Here is a 20,539-nt window from a genome sequence, read left to right as displayed (position 1 = left end):
GAAGATGGCAGGTTGCTGATTTAGAGTGATCCAGATTGCTTGGTAAACTGAGAGCAAGCAAATAATGTGCATTTTAATATGGCTATGTGTATGCATCTGGAAACACAGAATGTAGGCTGTACCTGAAGGATGAGGGGACTTTATCCTGGGAAGCAGTGACTCTGAAAAAGATTGAGGGGGTGGAGGCAGATAATCAGCTGAACATGAGCTCCCAGTGTGACGCTGGCCAAAAGGGCTAATGTGTTCCTGGGATGTATTAAAGGGGAATCTTGAGTAAGAGTCAAGAGGTTATTTGACCTCTGTAATTGTTACTGGTGTGACCGCTGCTGGAATACCATGTCCGGTTCTGGTGTCCACACTCAAAAAGGATGTTTATATATTGGAGAGGATTCAGAGAAGAGCCACAAGAATCATTAAAGGATTAGTGATAGACTCAAGGAGCTTAGTCTATTTAGCTTAATAAAGAGTGGGTTAAGGGGTGACTTGATCACAGTCTGTAAGTAACTATATGTCGAACATACATTTAATAATGGGCTCTTCAGTCTAGCAGAGAAAGATATAACATGATCCAATGGCTGGAAGTTAAAGCTAGGCAAATTCAAACTGGAAATAAGGTATAAAACTTTAAAGATGAGAGAATTAACCGTTGGAACAATTTACTAAGAGTCATGGTGGATTTTACTTCACTGAGAATTTTTAAATCCAGACTTGATGTTTTTCTAAAAGCTCTGCCCCAGGAATGATTGTGGGGAGGTCCTGTAGTCTGTGTCATATAGCAGTGGTCCCCAACCGTTTTGTGGTCAGTAGCACATTCATGTTTTTAGAAGAGTGTGGCGGGCACCAACAATTACTCACATACAGGGCCAGCTCTAGGCACCAGTGGAGCAAGCACGTGACTGGGACAGCACATGCTACGGGGCGGCATTCCGTCCATTCTGCAGAGTCGGAGTGGGTTTTTTTGTTTTGTTTTTGTGTTTTGGGTATTTTTGGTGCCAGTTCTGGGCAGTGCAGAGAGAAGCCAGAGAGAAGCCAGGAGGACAGACAACACTGGCGCCCACAGCCTGCAGCCGCGGAGTTCTTTGTCCCCAGCAGGCGTGGTGCCGTGGCTTTTCTCCCCTGCTGGGCACTAGGCGGGCACACATAAATGCCCTGGCAGGCACAATGGTGCCCGCGGGCACCATGTTGCGGACCATTGTCATACAGGGTGTCAAATTAGATGATCACAGTGGCCCCTTTTGCCCTGGGAATCTATGAATCTTTTCCTTAATTGGATTCCTAATAGTAATAGAAAGGGACCTGACCAGCGCTATTAGCTCCCAGCACATGTCACAGAAACAAAAATAAATTTCAGCAGTGACAGTCACATGCCTGGCAGCCAGCAGAGCCGAGACCCCTACCTGGTACAATGCTCTCCTCCCCAGGGCAGATCCAAACTCTCACCACACCTCACCTCCTGCAGCAGGGTGTGCAAAATAGAGGTGTCCTGAAGTTCAGCAGATGGGGACTGGTTTGGATCAGAGCTAATGGGAGTTCTTTAAGAGCTGATGACCCCTCCAAGCAGCTGATCTGCCACCAGCTCCCTCTCTGTTAAATTGAGAGGAATTCGATGAGTACATCTGTGTGTGTTGCGTTTTGCTCTGGACAAATTGAACCTCAGGGCAAGGGGACTCGACTCTGTGGGCTTTGATGGGTGCATTTGGCTCAGAAACATCTAAACCTTTCCCTTCAAATTCCTGGCCCTTTCCCTCCTTCAGGCAGCTGAGAGGATTGGCTATCCTGTGATGATAAAAGCTTTGGAAGGCGGCGGTGGCAAAGGAATCCGGAAAGCAGAGACCGCGGAGGAATTCATTGGCTGCTTCAGACAAGTAAGAGACTGAGGAGAGTTTGTACCTCCAAATCCCACCTTTTTTTAATTTGCCTCCTCAGAGAAGTAAGAGGCACCAAGGAGGATGCCTCCCTCCACCCTCTTCTGAACATATACCTGCCTTTTTAACTCCCAGTTTCCCCCCTCCAGAAGCTCTGAGGAGTGCCTTCCCCTCCCCATAAATCCTGAATTTTTATTTTTTCCCTTTTAAAAGAATATTTAATAGAAGAGTGCTCATTCCCCACTGTTTCCCTGACTGATTTTATAGGCATATTTTGGGGGGCACAGTTATTGTCAGTTCAAACACTAATCTTATATTTTTAAAAAATGTAAAAAGCTCAATACATGAAGGAGTTGGGAACATGAATGATATTTTGTACGGTGCCAGCCCTCTGCCCAGCAGTGAATTTCCCCCATGGAGGATGGGTTTACACATGTCATCAATGTCAAGGAATATACAAGCCTGGATCCACCACATGAATGCATTTCTCACACTTTTCTCCTCCCCTCCCAGGTACAGAGCGAGGCTCCAGGGTCCCCCATCTTTGTGATGAAATTAGCCCAGCACGCCCGGCACCTGGAGGTGCAGGTCCTTGCTGATCAGTACGGGAATGCGGTTTCGTTGTTTGGCCGCGACTGCTCCCTACAGCGCAGGCATCAGAAAATAATTGAAGAGGCACCGGTGACGGTAGCAGCTCCCTCCGTGTTTGACTTTATGGAGCAGGTATTCTGGGTCTTTCCTGTGGGCTAGGCTGAGGCAGCTGTCACAGAGAGAGAGGATGTTAGAGAAGAGGAACCTTTTCACTACTAGTTTTATTACATATATTACGGTAATGCCTAGGAACCCTGAGCAAGGCCCGGTTGTGCTAGGTGGTGCACAGACAAATAACAAAGGAGACAATGCCAGCCACAGAGAACTCACACTCCAGCTATAAGTGTGCTCACCTGGGGTGAGCAAACATATTTGCGTCCCCTGCCTTTTTTCATCATCTCACCCCAGCCCCTCCAGAGGTGACATTTGGGTGGGGAGATGGGACACACACTGTGTTACACTTCCCCCTCCCCCACCCCAGCTTTTTTGGTTGTGCTCCCAACCCAGACAGGCTGGGTGGCCCATTGAGGTGAGTTAGGGGCTGAAGGTGGTGCTTCCTCCACAAGCGCTGCAGTGTGGGACTTTATGTGTCACCTATTTCCACCCCACTTTTCCGTCCCCATGGCTTTGCACCCTGGCTGGCTGTCCCGCTCGCCGCACCCTGGTTTTGGCCCTGCTCAGGAGTGTCCAGCAAGTTTAATTCTTGTATCCCTTCCACAATCTCCTCGAACTGGGGGTTCTCAGCCTGGGAGCCATGACCACCTTCCCTTTCTAGAGGGAGCTCTGACCTAAGGATCTAGCCCTTAATCATGTGAGTATTCATTACTTCACAAGCCTCTGGGACCTCTTGTGTGACTAATGTGATCTTATCTGTGTCATCACCTTCCTGCAGTACACTTCTTGTTGTTTGAGTATTGGCATTATAGTAGCCACCAACATCCCCAGTCAAGGACCAGGTCTCCATTGTGCTGGGCACTGCATACACACAGAAAAACAAACAACCCCCATGCTTACCAACATTTCAGTTGAATAAGTGACTCTTAAGTGGGGAGGTTTGTTTAATTTAACTAGCATTTTTGGTCTATGATTTTAATTCTCTGCTTGAGATTTTTTCTAGCTGTCACTATCCACCTCCAGTTGCTGTAGACTGTATTTGTATTGCTGCGGCATTTGTCTTTCCCCGATTTGATGTAGTGTCCTGGAAATATTGCATGAGGGGCATGTCAGAAACATGCACAAATAGACTCTGAACACCAGGCAAAGTGCTCTGCAGTTGTGAACTAGCAGGAGCTAGTGTCACAAAAGCCAGATCTGTTTGTGTTTGTGTTTTTCAGTGCGCAGTACGCCTTGCAAAGATGGTGGGCTATGTGAGTGCAGGGACAGTCGAATACCTCTATAGTGAAGAGGGGGTCTTCCACTTTCTGGAGTTAAATCCCCGCCTGCAAGTAGAACATCCTTGCACAGAAATGATTGCTGATGTGAACTTACCTGCGGCTCAGCTACAGGTATTTGAAATTTGCCAACATACCATTTTTTCCCACTGTTGCTTTTCTTAAAGTTGTTGCAGCACATGAATGACTAAGGAGCTCATTGGTTTGAGCCACATACTGTGTGTGAGTTTGGAGCTTGTGAAAGGTACCAGATTGGCAGCCTGGGAGAAAGAATTTCTCTCTCCATCAAGAGGTAGAACATGGGCAGCAGCAGACCAAGGCCCTGCGTGATGTCTCACACCCAACCCAGAGGAGCCATCTCTAGGAGTGACGGGGACATTTGGTCTCCATGCCCATCAGTCCTGAGCACCTCAAAAATATGCCCACAAAGTGACCAGTTGGGATGACTGCTCTTAAGGTCATTTCACACGGGGCTCTGACCAGCCATCAGATAGCTGCTCCCTTAAATTCCTCCAGAAGCAGTTGGATTTGAACTGGGGATCTAGAGGGTGAAAGGCTCCTTGTCCCTTTCCTGTTTACCTGAGCCAGCCAGTCCCACTGATTGGCTGTAATTGTCATGCTGAAGCCTCATTTCAGAGCTAATTTAGAAGACTTCAAGCCCCATCTCCTTTTTCTCCTGGGCACTTTGTGCAGATTGCAATGGGTGTCCCCTTGCACAGAATAAAAGACATCCGAGTGCTGTATGGAGAGTCGCCATGGGCTGATACACCCATCTGCTTTGAGAGCCCTGCGAATATCCCAGTGCCCAGAGGCCATGTCATTGCTGCTAGAATCACCAGTGAAAACCCTGATGAGGTGAGGAAATGGAACCTTGTTTAGAAAGCGCCTGCTCTGGTCTGGATCAGATTAAGATGTTGCTGAGGGCAGGGCACTACCTTGTTTTTAGCGAGATCCGAACTCTGAGCAGTCCTCTACTGATAAAATGTTGGAATATTGGACACATTCTCAGATGAGATCTGTGGGGTTAATGGACTCCACAGGTGGACTTGTATAATAGCTGTTGTTTGCAATGGGATTCCTCTTTCCTGACTTGTACCTTTTTTGTTTCAAATGTAAACTCCTTACTTTCTTCTTTGTGTGTGTGTGTGTGTGTTTTGTTTTGTTTTGTTTTTTCATTGACTCTAGGGATTCAAGCCAAGCTCAGGGACTGTGCAGGAGCTGAATTTCCGTAGCAGCAAGAATGTCTGGGGTTATTTCAGTGTGGCAGCTGCTGGCGGTTTGCACGAATTTGCTGATTCGCAGTTTGGGCACTGTTTCTCCTGGGGAGAGAACCGCGAGGAGGCCATCTCGTCAGTAGGATCAGCAATAAGCATTCCTCAAGAGAGTCAAGTGCCACTGAATGTTGATTGGGTTTAGATTTAAAAATATTTGGTTTTAACGCTAAGAGCCAGTGAGCCGCTTCGGCTTTTCTGAACAGTTTAGTTGTGGACTTGTGACAAAGGGCCCTGCAGGGGGGTTATGGAAACTGTTCAAACAAAACTGAAATGTGGCGATTTAGCCTTGCTTCAGCAAAGCACTTAATGCTTAGCATTATTTATTGCTCTTACTGCTACTGGTCACATGCTTTGCTGCATTGGGACCTCACAGAGCTACTCTGTTACCTTTCAAAGTAAACTGTTTCCCAGCAGGCCAAAAAAAAAAAAAACTCTAACAGCTGAAGATGCAGAAAGGGCAGACTTTTAAAAACATGCACTCGGAGACAGCTTTTGACTGCAGGCTGTCTCTCTCCAGAGTTATAGAAACATGTCTATCTAGGTTTTTGTGAGGTTGCCTATCACCATATGCAGCATTCTCAACCACTAAATTCTGGGTAGCTTGCTGTATACCTTGGCTGCTGTATAAGAGCCTTCTTGCATGTTGGTTGAAATCCAATCAAAATGTGGCGTACGTGTTTGTATATTTTGTAAAGAGAAGTTTAACATCTGTTCTTGCACTTGTGTATTGGATAAATCAAATTTTGGGTCTTTAGTACTTTGTGATAGAAAATGAAGTGGGTAAAGATACTTGCTAAGGGGGGAAAAGAAACAGTTATCTTGTATGCCCCAGTAGATCGATATGCTTAGCACTGAATATTTATCATGTATTTTAAACTCAGTATTAACAGGAGAACTTTTCTTTAAAAGGAATATGGTTGTGGCGCTGAAAGAGCTGTCGATCCGTGGGGATTTCAGAACAACAGTCGAGTACCTGATTAAGCTGCTGGAAACTGAGAGCTTTCAGAATAATGAGATAGATACTGGGTGGCTGGACCACCTGATTGCTGAGAAAGTGCAGGTGGGAGAAGCTGAGCTCTGACTCTCTTCCCTCTGGCTAATTGTCTTCATTCTCACGTGGATCTGCTGTCCACAATGTGCTGGAAGTGTCATTCTTTCCCCTGCTAGGCCGAGAAGCCAGACACCATGCTGGGCGTGGTTTGCGGTGCTCTGAATGTAGCAGATGCCTTGTTCAGGACTTGTATGACTGACTTCCTGCATTCGCTTGAAAGGTAAAGTGCTATGTGACTAACGAGATAAACACAATGAAGCGTGGCTGTTGAACCCTTCTTATGACCAAATACTGGTCTCCTGAAACGAATGGGAGTTTTGTTACACTCCTCAGCGAGAGCAGGGGTATACAGAGCATGTGACATAAGGTGCTGTGTTTGAGAGGCAGTGGACAGGGTGCTGGGCTGGGGCTCAGGAGACATGGTTCTGTCCCCAGCTCTGTCACTGGCCTGCTGAGTGACTGTGGGCAAATCACTTCCCCTGTCTGTTCCTCAGTTTCTCCTCACATCCTTTGTCTGTTTAGACTGCAAGGTCTTTGAGATAGTAAGAGACAGTCTGAAAGAGTCCCTATGTGTTTGTACAGCACCTAGTGGATTAGGGTCCCAGTCTCTGGTAGAGGACTGTACATATTGTAATAATTGAGGGGTAGGGGTGGGTGTGTGTGTGTGAGAGAGAGAGAGAGATCCAAGGTTTTTTGGCACATAAGCTGACCCTTTGTCACACACATTCAGGCTACTTGTGCATGATTTTGTCTAATGCAGGTTCACACCCTAGCAGAGTAAGGCATGACCACTAAGGGAGTTAAGACCAGGCACAGAATGTTGACTTGTGATTACATTGCTGATTTTCAGAGTGGGATGTGAAGACAGTGTTCCTATATTCTTAAAGGCAGCTAAGTGGAGGAAAGGGAACTTTACTGTTTGACTTCCAGAGCCTTAATGGGGCCAGCAAAGGAGATGAGATATTAAAAAAGAAGATGCAAGGTTTTTGCTTTTTGCTTCTGAGATGTGGGAAGTCAAGTTAGAGTAACATAATGGTCCCTTCTGGTCTTTAATGTCTATGAGTAAAGTGTTTTTAAGTTGCTGGGTTTTTTTACCTTTAGGAATGTCAAGTTCACTCTTCACAAGATTTCCTGTTGGACTACTTGTGGTTTTTCAGAGATGTGTATTGTGAACTTTTACACCGTAGTTGAAAGGTGGGAGTGTTGAGTCTTTATTTAAGACATTCTGTCTCCCAAGTGTTCATTAGCCATTAGAGCTAAGTAGATGATGACAGAAACCAAAGTTTTAATCAGGCTGGCTAAGTCCCCTCTCCTCTCAGTTGCTGAACTTTCACTCACTACACTCTTGCGATGGTGTCATGTTGTTAGCTCTGCAATCATCACAGAATCTTGTAGAGCAGACAAGAGCTTAATTTCTCATGTGAAACAGCACAGCTCCTCCCTCACCACCTTTTAAATGTTTTATAAACTTTCACGCTGCCTTTATACATCAGAAAGGGGATGCAAAACCCACCATTTCTCTCCCCTGCAAGTCCCCTTTAAAAACTCTCTTCTGCAGCCCACTGCGGTCTATACCTGCTCTTTGGACTAGTGCTGATGGGCTATATACTGTGGCTGAGTTCTCTTGGTGTCTGACTTTTTGTCCTTTTCCCTTAGGGGCCAAGTTCTGCCAGCGGCTTCCCTGCTGAACATTGTAGAAGTGGAGCTTATTTATGAAGACGTGAAGTACGCTCTCAAGGTAAACAGTGTCTTGTGTTTTTCCAAGCTTGTGGCTCGTGCAGGCATTACTACACACGGCTAGGCAGATTCTCCATGTCTCTCATCAGTACAGACAAGCACTTCTGGGTGGATACTTCCAGCAAAAAGATAATTAAAAAATATCTTCATTATCCATTTTTTTGAAAGTCTCATATTAAATGAGTTTAACTATATTGGTTTTACAGTATGGAGAATTTTTCTGCTTCCAGATTGACTGTTGCTGGAGTTAATGTGTCTAAAGTGTTGGCTTTTCCTGTTCATAAACCCAGCTAGGTAGCAGCTTTAGTTAGTTAAATCACTTTCTTATCATGAGAAAGTGGAGGATCAGCTGAAATTACTGACAGTGGTTGAGCTGTAGAACCAGGCTAGCAATTCAAACACTAACCTCAAATCCCGTGATCTAAATCAATGTTTCTCAGCAATCGGTCTGTGGATTCTCAGCGACCGGTCCCTGAGATCTCCCTGACACAGTTTTAGGAAGGCAGCAAGCTGATCCCTAGTATCAAAAAGCTTGAGAGACACTGGTCTAAGTGATAGAGGGGGCATGGAGAAGCAGAGTCCGTATTCCACATTAAATCCTGCTCCCACCCACTACACAGTGAGAGCTCAGCTTCTGGTGTCATCTCAAAGGACTGATGCACAGCAGCCTGGCAATGCAAGCCTAAGGCTTGATCTCAGTGAGGGTTGTAATGTTCACGTTTTAAAGCCTATCTCTTTGGTATTTTTCAACAGGTTGCCCGTCAGTCTCTGACAACTTATGTCATTATAATGAATAACACTCACATCGAGATAGACATGCACAGGTTGAATGATGGCGGGGTGCTGCTTTCCTATGATGGTAACAGTTACACGACATACATGAAAGAAGAAGTTGACTGGTAAGTTAGAGAACTGACCCATTATCCCACTCCTGCAGCTTTCTTCCCAATCTCGCGACTAGACACAACAGCAATTGCAGCTGCTTCTGCAGCAGGCAGAAAATAGGTTGAGCAGTAACAGAATTTCCCCTCTACTTAAGCTACCGAATCACCGTTGGTAACAAAACGTATGACTTTGAAAAGGAAAAAGATCCAACCATGCTGAGATCACCCTCTGCTGGGAAGCTGCTGAAGTACACTGTGGAAGATGGAGGCCACATCTTCGTAGGGCACAGTTTTGCAGAGATAGAGGTAACTGTAGGTTAGTGCAGATTGTGTCACTGAGTGGCAAATGGCTTCCAATCTGTATGCTTGATAAAGAGATGCAGATTATGTATTTGCACCTCTACAATAAAAAAAATGAAGTCTTGTCTCTATTGTGACGGTTGGGAAAAAAATGACTGTCCTAGGCTCTTGATGTTGCATGGATGATACTCATTTATTACACTCTATTCCACCAATCCTCATACAGGTGATGAAAATTATTTTGACCCTGGAGGTGAAGGAATCTGGCCATATACGTTATATAAAACGGCCAGGAGCATTGCTGGAGGCAGGCTGTGTTATAGCTAGACTCGAGTTAGATGATCCTACCAAAGTGCATCCAGTGAGTATTGCTGCTGGGACAGAACCAGGTTATTTTCTATTTACTTACATGACTAATCAAGTCATCCGTGACTTGTAACTGTCTGTCTCTTATGCCTCAGGATCTTAATATGTTTGTTCAATTGGGTTTTAACACACCAGATACTTAGCAGTGATGTAGAATTTTGGTATTTGAAAGAGTAGCCTTTATATAAATAGTCTGTTGGCCCTAGCTAGTCTGTATCTTAAGCATATATGCCTTTTGGGATTTGGGCAGAAAACTGAATTTTGATTATTAAGACTTGATTGAAAATTACCAGAATAAGGAATTCTGACATACATTTTTCTAATGCCTCTTATTTGGCAACTTACCACTTGATTCATTCTGGCGACACCCTCCTTTGCATTTTAATTAAAATAATTATGGATACTGAGCAGTTTCCTTGCCTGCTGAGGTTGTACACATGTATTTTTCTAGATGGTAGTTTAATTTGAATGAGATCTGCCTTACTTTTCCCTTCTCCACTCCTGTTTTATATTCCAAATGCTTTCTTTCTCTTGTATTCGACCTCAGGCCCAGTTGTATACAGGTGGCCTCCCCACCCAGCAGATGTTGCCAATAGGTGGCCTGAAGCTGCACCAGGTCTTTCACAGTGTCCTGGAGAATCTGATCAATGTCATGAATGGCTACTGCTTGCCAGAGCCATATTTCAGTGCAAAAGTAAGTGCCTTTCTCTAATGGCATCTGCTTCTTATACCCAGAGGGTATTTTAACTGACACATGTATGCCAACAAACTTTTGTTCATGTGTAACCATCTGTCCCTTCAATTTCTTTTTCATACATGGACAAAGACCTGGATCTACTCTCAAATCTAGTTTAACTTGTATTCTTCTTGGAATGGTCTCCCACTATTCGTGTGATAACAAAGAGCACTTACCGTATTTCTCTAAGTGGCAACCTTGGGGGAAATTTTTTAATACTTTGCTAAGCCCCTTAATGTTAACCATTGGCTGTAGTACATCTTTTGTGCCTTCCATTCATCCAGCGATCTCAAAGTCCTTTACAAGCCTTAAGTTAAGTCTCACGATCACCTGTTGTGTAGATAGGTAGGAAGGTGTCATTCCCATTTTATACACAAGGATTCTAAGGGCATGATTTATGAGAAATGCTGAGCCGTCACCACTTGTACTGAGGTCAGGGACAGCTGCAGGTGCTCAGCACCTCTCAAAATCAGTCCTTGAATGACTTTGACCAGGGTTCTGTACCTGGTTTGATGCTACTCCCAGCTCAGTGCCACAGTTGAGAAACCATCCTTAATTCCATTGTGTTAGCCCACCTACTCTGTTGGTTACAGGGGTGCAAGCATAGTTTTCATTGGGATGGCAAGATCCATTCACTTGCCTTTCCTGACACATCCGCCTCTGATGTTTTCCTGTGACATCTTCATAGCAATAATCGTTATTTTGCTTAGATGAAAGAATGGGTATGTGAGCTGATGAAGACCCTCCAGGACCCCTCCCTGCCCCTTCTGGAGCTGCAGGAGATCATGACAAACGTGTCTGGCAGAATCCCGCTGTCAGTGGAGAAATCCATTCGAAAAGTGATGGCACAATACGCTAGTAACATCACCTCGGTGCTGTGTCAGTTTCCCAGTCAGCAAGTAAGCCATACAAGAGGGGTGGTCTTGTGTTCCAACCTCTTTAATATCTTGGTGACTGTAAAGGTGTGGACTCACCCCTGTGGCACCTCCTTCTGGTGACTTCCGGGAATTAGCTTGTTCTAGCTCTGGAGTGCCCTCTGCAGGCTGGTGAGCTGCCTGTCCTTTCGCCCCCGTGTCCCTCCCTGGACCTCGGTGCCGTTTTAACTGGGTGCTGTCCCTTGGCAGTACCCCCACAGTTCTGGGTCTCCCCCTCCCCAGGGAACCCCCACCCACTATCCCCACTTTGCTTCAGTCTTGGCTACTGCCAGTCATCACTTTAGCTCCCATTCCCTGGGGCAGACTGCAGTGTATCAGCCACTCATCACAGGTAAAGGGGTTTGGACCAGCTGCTTCGGCCTACCTGTGGCTACCCCTCTGTAGCCCCAGTACCTGTCTGACCTTACACTCAGCCGCAGCCTGAGGGTTTTACCAGGCGGAGCCCTACAGCTCCCTTGCCCTATTCCCCAGCCCAGCTTCCCTCAGGTACTCTCTCTCAGCTTCCAGCAGCCAGGCCCTTCTCTCTCTGAATGCCACAGCTGCGGCTGTTTCCCCACTCAACCTGGGCTGTTCTCCCAGCCTGCCAGCCCTCTCCCAGGGCTGGTTCCAACCCTGTCAGGGCTGGAGCGGGTCATCACCCTGCTACAGTGACTATCACAGTCTTTTCCTTTCATACTAAACTGGTCAGAATTTTTCAACTGAAAAGTTTTTCTGCTAAAAGATGGGGTTTCATCAAAAATATTAATGGGGAAAATGTCATATACAATAAATTCATTAAAAAATTTTGTTCAACATTTCTGTTGTGTGTGGAAAAACAGGTTTTTGATCAGCAAACGTTTGTAATAGATATAGTTTAATTTGGAATCTTTAACACAAGTTCTCAGCCCTGGAGCAATTTTTTTCCCCCTCTAAAATTGCGCTAACCTCTTTAAGCTATCTTTTTCCTATTTGAAATCTGAAAAATTATGTCTCCTCTTCTCCCAGCTGTTACTCTGAATGTTCCATGTAAAATGCAGTTGGAATAGATCAGTGTGCTTGACCTCCATGGGTTTTCTGTAAATAGATTTCTGTCAATCCAGGCATCATTTCCCTGCTCCAAGGCTTTCCAGTGAGTGTGTAATGATAAATGTCTGTCTTTCATTGTTCATGAGACACCGTGGGTGAAGTAATATCTTTTATTGGACCAATGTCTGATGATGAGAGAGACAAGCTGTGCGGCTCGAAAGCTTCTCTCTCTCACCAACAAAAGTTGGTCCAACAAAAGGTTTACCTCACTCACCATGTCTCTAATATCCTGAGGCTGACACAGCTACAGCTACATTTCATTGTTCATAACAGTGCCTATGATCTTTAATTTAAAAGAAAAGAGAGAGAGGATTGTGGTGGGTTTGTGAATTATTCCTGCTGGGACATACGCACACTTGGAATGTCTTGTGGCTGGCAGGCTGGCTGTACTGCACTTACCAAACAGAGATGGTTTTTCTTCCCCTTATAATACTTGCTGCCTTTCCTCTTTGCAGGGTTGGAATTAATGTTTCCAATTTATGGAGACATCTCTACAGCCTTGTAGTGCCCAAGAATGGCAACCATAAAGACACCAGATCAGTCGTGCAAATCCTTACTGTGAATAATCTAGCTGAAACTAATGGAACTGCTCACATGAGTTGGGACAACTCGCTTGAGTGAGGCATTGCAGAACCTGCCCCTGATCTTTGGGAAAATGGAAATAACTTACTGCTGCTCACAGTCTGAGGGTTTCAAAGGAGCGTAACAGTTAGACACATGGGCTTCTTTGAAAATCCCACTAGAGTTCCTGCTAATTAATATAGTCTCTTAAAAAGAGGAGTGTGTGTAGGGCAAGAGAAATGGTGTCTTAACCATTCCTGCGTATGTGTGAGTTACATCCCCTTTGTGCCCAAGCTACCTTTTTAGCTCCTTCATGCCTGTGTTTCTTCTGCTCTGTGCAGATTGCTAGCATACTGGACAGCTATGCGGCCAGTTTGCAGAGGAAGGCAGACCGGGAAGTCTTCTTCATGAACACGCAGAGCATTGTGCAGCTAGTCCAGAGGTGAATGCCTTCCTGTGCTGTGGCATGCTCTACGGTGTGGGAGGTTTCCAGATGTGCTGTGAAATGCTCCATAGAAACTAGTGCCGGCCCTGGCTCCAAGGGAGGTGGAAAAGGGCCAGAGCAGCAGGGCAAGCGGGGCCAATGCTGGTGTAGGTGATTGGAGGAAGAGCCCTGTGGGAAGGCTGGCAGTGATGCTGCACCCCTCTCTGTCCTGAGCAAGTGGAGCATTGGGTGAGCACCACTTCCTGGCTCGTGCACCGAGTTCCATTGTCTTGAGCTGTTTGCCTGCCCCAGGAGAGGAGGATACACCCTGACTGCTTCCTAGTCCATGTTCAATTCCCAGCAAAAGCAGCGTGGCCAATGCAATGGCGCGTTAGCTCTGGGGTGTGGCACACTTGGTCCTCTTCTCTGTTCCCAGGTACCGCAGCGGCATTCGGGGCTATATGAAATCTGTTGTGTTAGACTTGCTGAGAAGATATTTGCAAGTGGAAACGCAGTTCCAACAAGGTCAGAGGAAGTGGTGGTGTGTTTGCCAAGGGCCCAGTGCTGTTCCGCAGGCAGGGGGAACTAATTTAACCAGGGGATGCTTGCTGTCTCCCCAGCCCACTATGACAAATGTGTGATCAGCCTGAGGGAGCAGTACAAACTAGACATGACCCCGGTGCTCGAGTGTATCTTCTCTCATGCCCAGGTGGCAAAGAAGAATCTGCTGGTGATCATGGTAATTGTAAGTAGAGATGGCAACCTCTGTGAGACTAGGATGGGTGTCAAGTCGGATCAGAAACAGCTGTTGAGATGCACCGTAGAGTGTTACCGCTGACCTGGAAGGCAAATTCTGAATACAAGGAAATTGAGAAATAAGGGCGGGAGGGAATGAAGCAGTCTGTAGTTTTGCGTTTTGATGAGTGGCTTGCTGGTAGCAGTTTTATAAAAGGGATCCATTGCAGTGTTGTAAGAGTGAAGGTCAAGCTTCAGCAGAGAACTCTGGAAAAATTACCAGTGTGGGAAGCTTCCCTGTAATAAGAGGGTTGATTTGAGATACTGCAGCCAATAAAATAAAGCAAATGCAATGGATTGATTCGGCATGTTCATGTGATGTGTGTGTCAGGTCTCAAGTATTCTTACAGCACTTAATAATACTTTACCTGTGCAGAGCATCTGATGTAGAGCATCTACAGAGTGCTTTAACATCTTTAATTAAGACTCCTTATTAGATCTACTTTGCAAATGGGGAGGCAGGTTTCGAGTGGAACTCAGAAGCGCAGACTATTACATCAGATTGCCTCTCGTATTTTATTGTAAAATTAAACTTCTGCAGACATTTTGAAGAAGTATTTTGGTGTTACCTGTTTAAAACTTAGTTGTTTTCAAACTTTATAACATCTGTTCTTAATGTCTTTGACTGCACCCCCCAAAATTGTTATTGGTGGCTTCTTCACTAATGGAGCCTTCATTAAATGATCTTCCCTTTTCTGTACTGACTTTTAAGAAAAGGGTAGGTTTTCTGGCCTGTGCCATAAAGGAGATCAGACTAGATGATCACAGTGGTCCCTTCTTTCTATAGATTCCAAGGCCAGAACAAAAAATTGGCTCTGTGTGTGTATGTTAGAAGAGAAATGCACTTCTTCTTGGTTCAGTGTACAGACGTTTGTAGGCAAAGTAAGGAATGTAGATGGAGGTTTCTGTTCAGTCAGTGTTAGTCACTAACACTGGAAGGATGTTTAATAGGACCAGCTGTGTGGTCGAGACTCCACCATGACAGAGGAGCTGATGGCCATTCTCACTGAGCTAACACAGCTCAGTAAAACAGAACACTCCAAAGTGGCTTTGCGAGCCAGACAGGTTAGTATGTTTTGTGGTTTACACCATGTTAAATGGTGGTGATTTTTCCCTCAACCTTCCCCTTCTGCCTCCAAATCATAGCCATTTATTTAGATTCTTTTTATGTGTAGGTTTTGATTGCCTCTCACCTCCCTTCTTATGAACTGAGACATAATCAGGTGGAGTCCATATTCCTGTCTGCTATCGACATGTACGGCCACCAGTTCTGCCCTGAAAACCTAAAGGTTGTGACTACTTCTTAAAATTAATTCTAAAGCATGGGATTTTACTGTTTAGTTAGTTCTTAGTGAAGCAGTTTGATTTGTAAGCCATTTATTTCAAAAGGGCTTAAAAAGGCATGAATGTTTTGCAGCTCAAGCTATTGATGCTAGTATATATCAGACCATGTGAAATACTGCTTTCTGATCTCTTCTAGACGAAGGCCCATAGCACAGGTTCACTCTCTTTCTGCCACTCTCCTCAGAAGGGGTCGGAAGTGAATGGAGGATTCTGTTCCCCTAGTAGGGAAACATGTCCATATGCTAGGAATTGAGAACTGTGGTGACGGGTACTCTAGATTACATCTTAAATCATTCAAAACCCTCATTTGAACTGCAGGCTAACGAATCTAGCAAAAGCTACTGAGGGAGCTTCAAGATTGGAAGCAACTGCAGCTGTCTAACTTCCATCTCTTCATCTTTCATGCCAGCACTAGGTTGTTCAAACCTTGTCTTGCACTGAATTATGTTTTCCTCATGACAGAAACTGATCCTCTCGGAAACCACCATCTTTGATGTACTCCCTACCTTCTTCTACCACTCCAACCAGCTGGTGCGCATGGCAGCTCTGGAGGTAAAGAGTGAATTGAAGACTTTGGCTGCCATTTATTTAGAAAAAATGCAGCTCTTAGAGCTGCTTTTAGTGCCAATGAGAGAAGTTGTGTTGCCCATCGTGGTTGCTTCAGTGGTCAGCGATGGGAAAGCACTCTGATTTCAAAGTAAATTCTTCTCCTGCATCTTTGCTCAGGTGTACGTGAGGAGAGGATATATCGCCTATGAACTAAACAGCTTGCAGCATCGTCAGCTCTCAGATGGCACATGTGTGGTAGAGTTTCAGTTTATGTTGCCATCATCGCATCCAAATAGGTAGGAATGACCTGCACTTAGTCTGTTGTCCGGTTCTACGTGGTTATTGATGAACTTGACTTCCATGCACAGGCACCGACATTTTGAAGTGCTGGGGGGAGGGCTTGACCCTCAGTTCTGCCCCAGGCCCTGTCCTCGCTCCACCCCTTCCCCCAAGGCCCCACCTATGCCATGGCTCTTCCTGCCCCTGCTCCACCCCTTCCCATTCAGTTGCACTCTCTCCCTTGAGTGCACCACGTCCTTGCTCCTCCCCCACCCCAGAGCATCCTGCACTCTGCGAAAGAAACAGCTGATTGCAGTGGGCAGGAGGGAGGGGGAGGTGCTGATCGGTGGGGCCTGCCAGCAGGCTGAAGGCATTGGGGGGTGAGGGGGAGCTAATAGGGAGCTGCCAGTGGGTGCTCAGCACCCACCATTTTTTCCCTATGGGTGCTCTAGCCCCAGAGCACCCATGGAGTTGGTGCCTATGCTTCTATGGCTTGATAACTTTAACGATGGATACATGAGGAGGTTGGAGCATCCTCCCCCCCACCTGCTTTTGTAAAGCTGTTTAATTAATTTCTCATTAACTCAATGATGGAGACCCTCAAAGGGAAATTATTAAGCCTTCCTAGGTGGGCTCTCAGTGGATAAATCCCCTTTTCCATCTGGTGCACATTGTTGGGTTTGCTGTGTGAATCGAAGAGCTGGTGTTCCATGCTGTAGCTCACCGAGTTGTTCAATACTCTGATTTCAGAGGCAACAGCCCTGCTTTGAGCAGGTAGAGTGCAGAATTTTCTCTTTGAAGCATGAGAAGTCCATTAATGCCTGCTGCATTAACACTCTACCTGATGTGCCCATTTCTCTCTCTTTCCCCCATGACTTATTGACTGCTATGGTGGCACTTTGCTCTCTAGCAAGCAGGGCAGAATGGGTTCTTTCTGAATCAGGCATTCCTAGTGGTGCTGGGAGATGAGCAGAAGTTTGCACACAGTCTCGTCCCTCAAGCTGATTGGATGCTGCTCTGTAAGCCAAAATCAGAACAAACCTAAACTACTAAGTGCCGTGGTAGTCACCTCCGTGGACGCTCCTTTTAGAATGTGAGGGGAGAGCTGTTAGAGGCAGCCAGGTGTGCCTGGCAGGAGAGTAAAATAAAGACTTGAGGCTTTACATCTCCAAAGTGCTCTGTAGGTGTTACTCCTTGTCACATGACTGGGAGCTGAGCCGGTGTCTTTCCCCATTCTGTAGATGAACTCAGAAGTGAAAGGACTCACCAAGGGTCACGCAGCAGTTCGGTGATAGAACTATAGTAATGAACAGAACCCAGGAGTCCTGAGTCCCAGTCTTCAGCTTGGCCCATGACCGTGCAAAGTAAAGCTGGTCGGGTTAACATAAATAGTACCAGCAGCAAACGTAGGCTGCTCTCTTCTCAGAGCCCAAAGGATGTAGTTCTGTACTAGTAACAGTCCAAAAAGGGCTTACGTCAGGGAAGACCTCTCAGATCTGCCAGTCTGTTTCTAATGTGAATTAATTAACCCTGTTGCTTAGTTTGGAGCCTATGTCCTTGTGCAAACCCAGGTTGGTTCTAGGTCCAGTGGTTCTCAAACTTTCACATAGCAAGCCTCCAAGTGTGACCCCCTCCCCTCCCAAATTAAAAACATTTTTTCTGTATATTTAATACCATTATAAATGCTGGAGGCAAAGCAGAATTTGGGGTGGAGATTAACAGCTTGCGATTCCCCCCCCCCCCATGTAATAACCTCATGAACCCTGAGGGGTCCCAACCCCCAGTTTGAGAACCCTTGTTCTAGAGAAATCACAGCCCTGTGATTATTTGCTCCCTCTTTTTTTTTTTTTTTTTGGTGCAAGTAGAGCTCTGTTAATACAAGTGAGGTTAATAATAAATTATTCACCTCTGGCATGTTGGACTAATGTGAGATGGGAGAAGATCCTGCTGACAGACGGAAACAATCTCATTGCAAAACTGCCGCAGGCAGAGGCAGGAATACTAGACTCCCTCTGTGCAGAACTTGGTCACTGGTGCTCTGCAGGGAAGACTGAGCCAATCTTACGCTCCCTGGCTGGTGTGGAAGAATTATGGATTGGGGTAAGGGGGCGGGAGTGCAGTGTGCAAACGCTGCCAAGAAAGGTGATTTGCCTTGCTCGCCAGCATTCTTGGGTTTCAGTGAACTTCTACCCCACATTTAAGCTACCTGTGATGCAAGATGGTATCAGTGACCCAAGAACTTTGAGGCATGGGATATATTAAAATTATAGCAGATCTCTTTATAGAATGCTGCCACTGGCACTGTGTGATGCAGACATCAGTAACACATGCCTACAAGGTGGTAGTGGGATTGTCAGGCTGTCACTGGCATGTTTTAAACATAACTTGATGGAGGGCCTGGAAACGAAGGGAAATTCTTACAGTTCTCTTGAGCCAGCGTTGCGAGTCGGAGCACTGGCAATTCCTGTGAATCCACTAATCAGGAAATGTAAAAGATCCGAACAGGCGGTGTGTTTTTTTGTTTTTAACTCCAAGAAACAAATGGCTAGCACAGCATGGGGCGAGCATGCTGCAGATAGACAGTGAGCCCAAGCAGAGTTAAAATCCCCACCTGTTCCTTGCATTGCTGAGTGTCTCCAGTGGAGGAACTGGGATCACTGAGCTGTCAGTGAAAAGGAAGAGGAAACTTTTGGGGTTCTCTAGTGGGACTACCCAGGAGGATGGGTTTGTAGGGCTGAGCTGATGCTGCCAGTGTTTCTGTTCGGTGCCTTGCATCCAGCTCCTGAGCCAAGTGACTTGTGCAGAAAGGCTATTTTCTTGTGTGTATGTTTGCTATTGTTATTGGCATGTGGATCTCCATGACAGGCCCCTTTTCAGACATACGCAAGCTGGGTAGATCGTTCTTTCCATTTTTAAAAGAATATAATAGAGAAGAGAGCTCTAGGCACCACATGGCAATTAAAATCACAGCCAATGAAAACATTTCCCAGCAGTTTAATAAAATGGAAAAACATATCAGCAAACCCCATCCCACTGCACCTAAAACCACCGACCCTCAGCTTTCCCCAGAAACCCCGGGGTCTGTCAAACCGAGCGCTTTTGCAGTGAGCTTGATGTGAGCGTTAAAGGGTTTTTAAAAGAATTGTATTCTCGGAATAGTTGTCACTAGGTCTGATCTGGGTACAGAAAAGGAAACAGTAACAAGACACTGGTGGCTAAGGAGGCAGTATGGATAGGATTCTTTACAGACACCTCAGCTCCGGTGAGGGGAGGGGGAGGGAGATTTATACAGGTAATTCTCTCTCTCTTTTTTTTAAATGAGCATGAATTCTAGATAAGCTGTTTCCTCGCATCACATGAGTATTACCTGTATCCATGTCCTATCTAACTGCTCTCTTGTTCTTTGTACAGAATGTCTATCCCAATCAGCGTATCGAACCCTGACTTAGCCAGGCATAGCACTGAGCTGTTCATGGACAGCGGCTTTTCTCCTCTGTGTCAGAGAATGGGAGCCATGGTTGCTTTTGACAGATTTGAAGATTTCACAAGGTATGGAGGGAAGATGGTGGGGGGAGGGCGGAATAAATAGCACACGTAGTGTTAGCCAACACCATCTCCGTTATGCTAACCTGGTACTACCACTGTTATATCAAAGCAAACCAGGCGAGTGTTTAGTTCTGTGTACGGTCTTCAGTCTGACCGTTAAGAAATGCTGAGTACAAAGGATCTTGCCAAAGCTCAGCATTAGGTGGTTGGAGAATATGTTTCCAGCGTGACACTCAAAGCAGAGGGAGATGATGATTCCCCTTAGGTAAACTGTTGCTTTTTTAATTCATGGAAACACTTGTTAAAGAGAATGTAACTTGTAACTCTTCTGGAGTGCTTGCCTCTCTGTGTGTAGGTCCTCACGGCCCTTACCACCATAGTATCTGAGTGCCTCACAGCCATTAATGGGTTATCCTTAACACACGCCTGTGAACTTTGGAGGAGGGTAGGTTAACAAGTGACTCCCAGGGTCACAGAGGGAGTCTGTGGAACTGAGTCCCAGGCAAGTTTTTTTCCTTCGCTGCTGATGTACCCAATTCCCTGCTGAATGCTTGTCCTCAGGGAACACTCTCCATAGTTCGAGGCTGTTGGCTTTTGTATTAGGTGGGTTTTGTGCAAGGACTTCTCTAGCTAGCTGCAATCACTGACTTATCCACCACACCTTGTTTGGATTCTGCCAGGAATTTTGATGAAGTGATCTCCTGCTTTGCCGACCCACCCTCAGAGAGTCCCTTGTTCAGCGAGGCGCGATCCACACTCTACGAAGAAGAGGACAATAAGGTGAGGCTGTTGTCTGGTCATCTCCTTCTGGAGACACAGCGTGAATACTTCTGGGGCTGACGTCAC

At 45.8% G+C, this 20,539-nt stretch overlaps 1 protein-coding gene across 6 annotated transcripts in view; it reads left to right on the top strand.

The window, feature by feature from the left end:
• ACACB (acetyl-CoA carboxylase beta) overlaps positions 1–20,539 on the top strand; it is a 67,859-nt gene that overhangs the window by 26,533 nt on the left and 20,787 nt on the right. For 5 of the 6 annotated variants that reach the window (XR_012654733.1, XM_032805413.1, XM_075059993.1 and 2 more), the window contains 22 exons: positions 1,755–1,865; positions 2,379–2,588; positions 3,791–3,961; positions 4,541–4,702; positions 5,033–5,196; positions 6,031–6,181; positions 6,289–6,392; positions 7,829–7,910; positions 8,663–8,808; positions 8,949–9,099; positions 9,320–9,454; positions 10,007–10,153; positions 10,906–11,094; positions 13,098–13,198; positions 13,617–13,705; positions 13,801–13,925; positions 14,927–15,040; positions 15,151–15,264; positions 15,782–15,871; positions 16,046–16,164; positions 19,559–19,696; positions 20,374–20,473. Coding sequence is in view for 5 of the 6 variants with exons in the window: in XM_032805413.1 (XP_032661304.1) it covers positions 1,755–1,865; positions 2,379–2,588; positions 3,791–3,961; positions 4,541–4,702; positions 5,033–5,196; positions 6,031–6,181; positions 6,289–6,392; positions 7,829–7,910; positions 8,663–8,808; positions 8,949–9,099; positions 9,320–9,454; positions 10,007–10,153; positions 10,906–11,094; positions 13,098–13,198; positions 13,617–13,705; positions 13,801–13,925; positions 14,927–15,040; positions 15,151–15,264; positions 15,782–15,871; positions 16,046–16,164; positions 19,559–19,696; positions 20,374–20,473 (2,913 nt within the window). In the remaining variant the exon portion in view is untranslated. Of the gene's footprint in view, positions 1–1,754; positions 1,866–2,378; positions 2,589–3,790; positions 3,962–4,472; positions 4,703–5,032; positions 5,197–6,030; positions 6,182–6,288; positions 6,393–7,828; positions 7,911–8,662; positions 8,809–8,948; positions 9,100–9,319; positions 9,455–10,006; positions 10,154–10,905; positions 11,095–13,097; positions 13,199–13,616; positions 13,706–13,800; positions 13,926–14,926; positions 15,041–15,150; positions 15,265–15,781; positions 15,872–16,045; positions 16,165–19,558; positions 19,697–20,373; positions 20,474–20,539 lie in introns of those variants that run through there. The other variant, XM_075059995.1, reaches the window with a different exon arrangement.

The sequence above is a fragment of the Chelonoidis abingdonii genome, chromosome 22, assembly GCF_003597395.2.
Source record: "Chelonoidis abingdonii isolate Lonesome George chromosome 22, CheloAbing_2.0, whole genome shotgun sequence".
Classification (NCBI taxonomy): domain Eukaryota; kingdom Metazoa; phylum Chordata; order Testudines; family Testudinidae; genus Chelonoidis; species Chelonoidis abingdonii.
The sequence above is the reverse complement of the archived record's forward strand: the minus strand, read 5'-3'. Positions and strand labels throughout refer to the sequence as shown.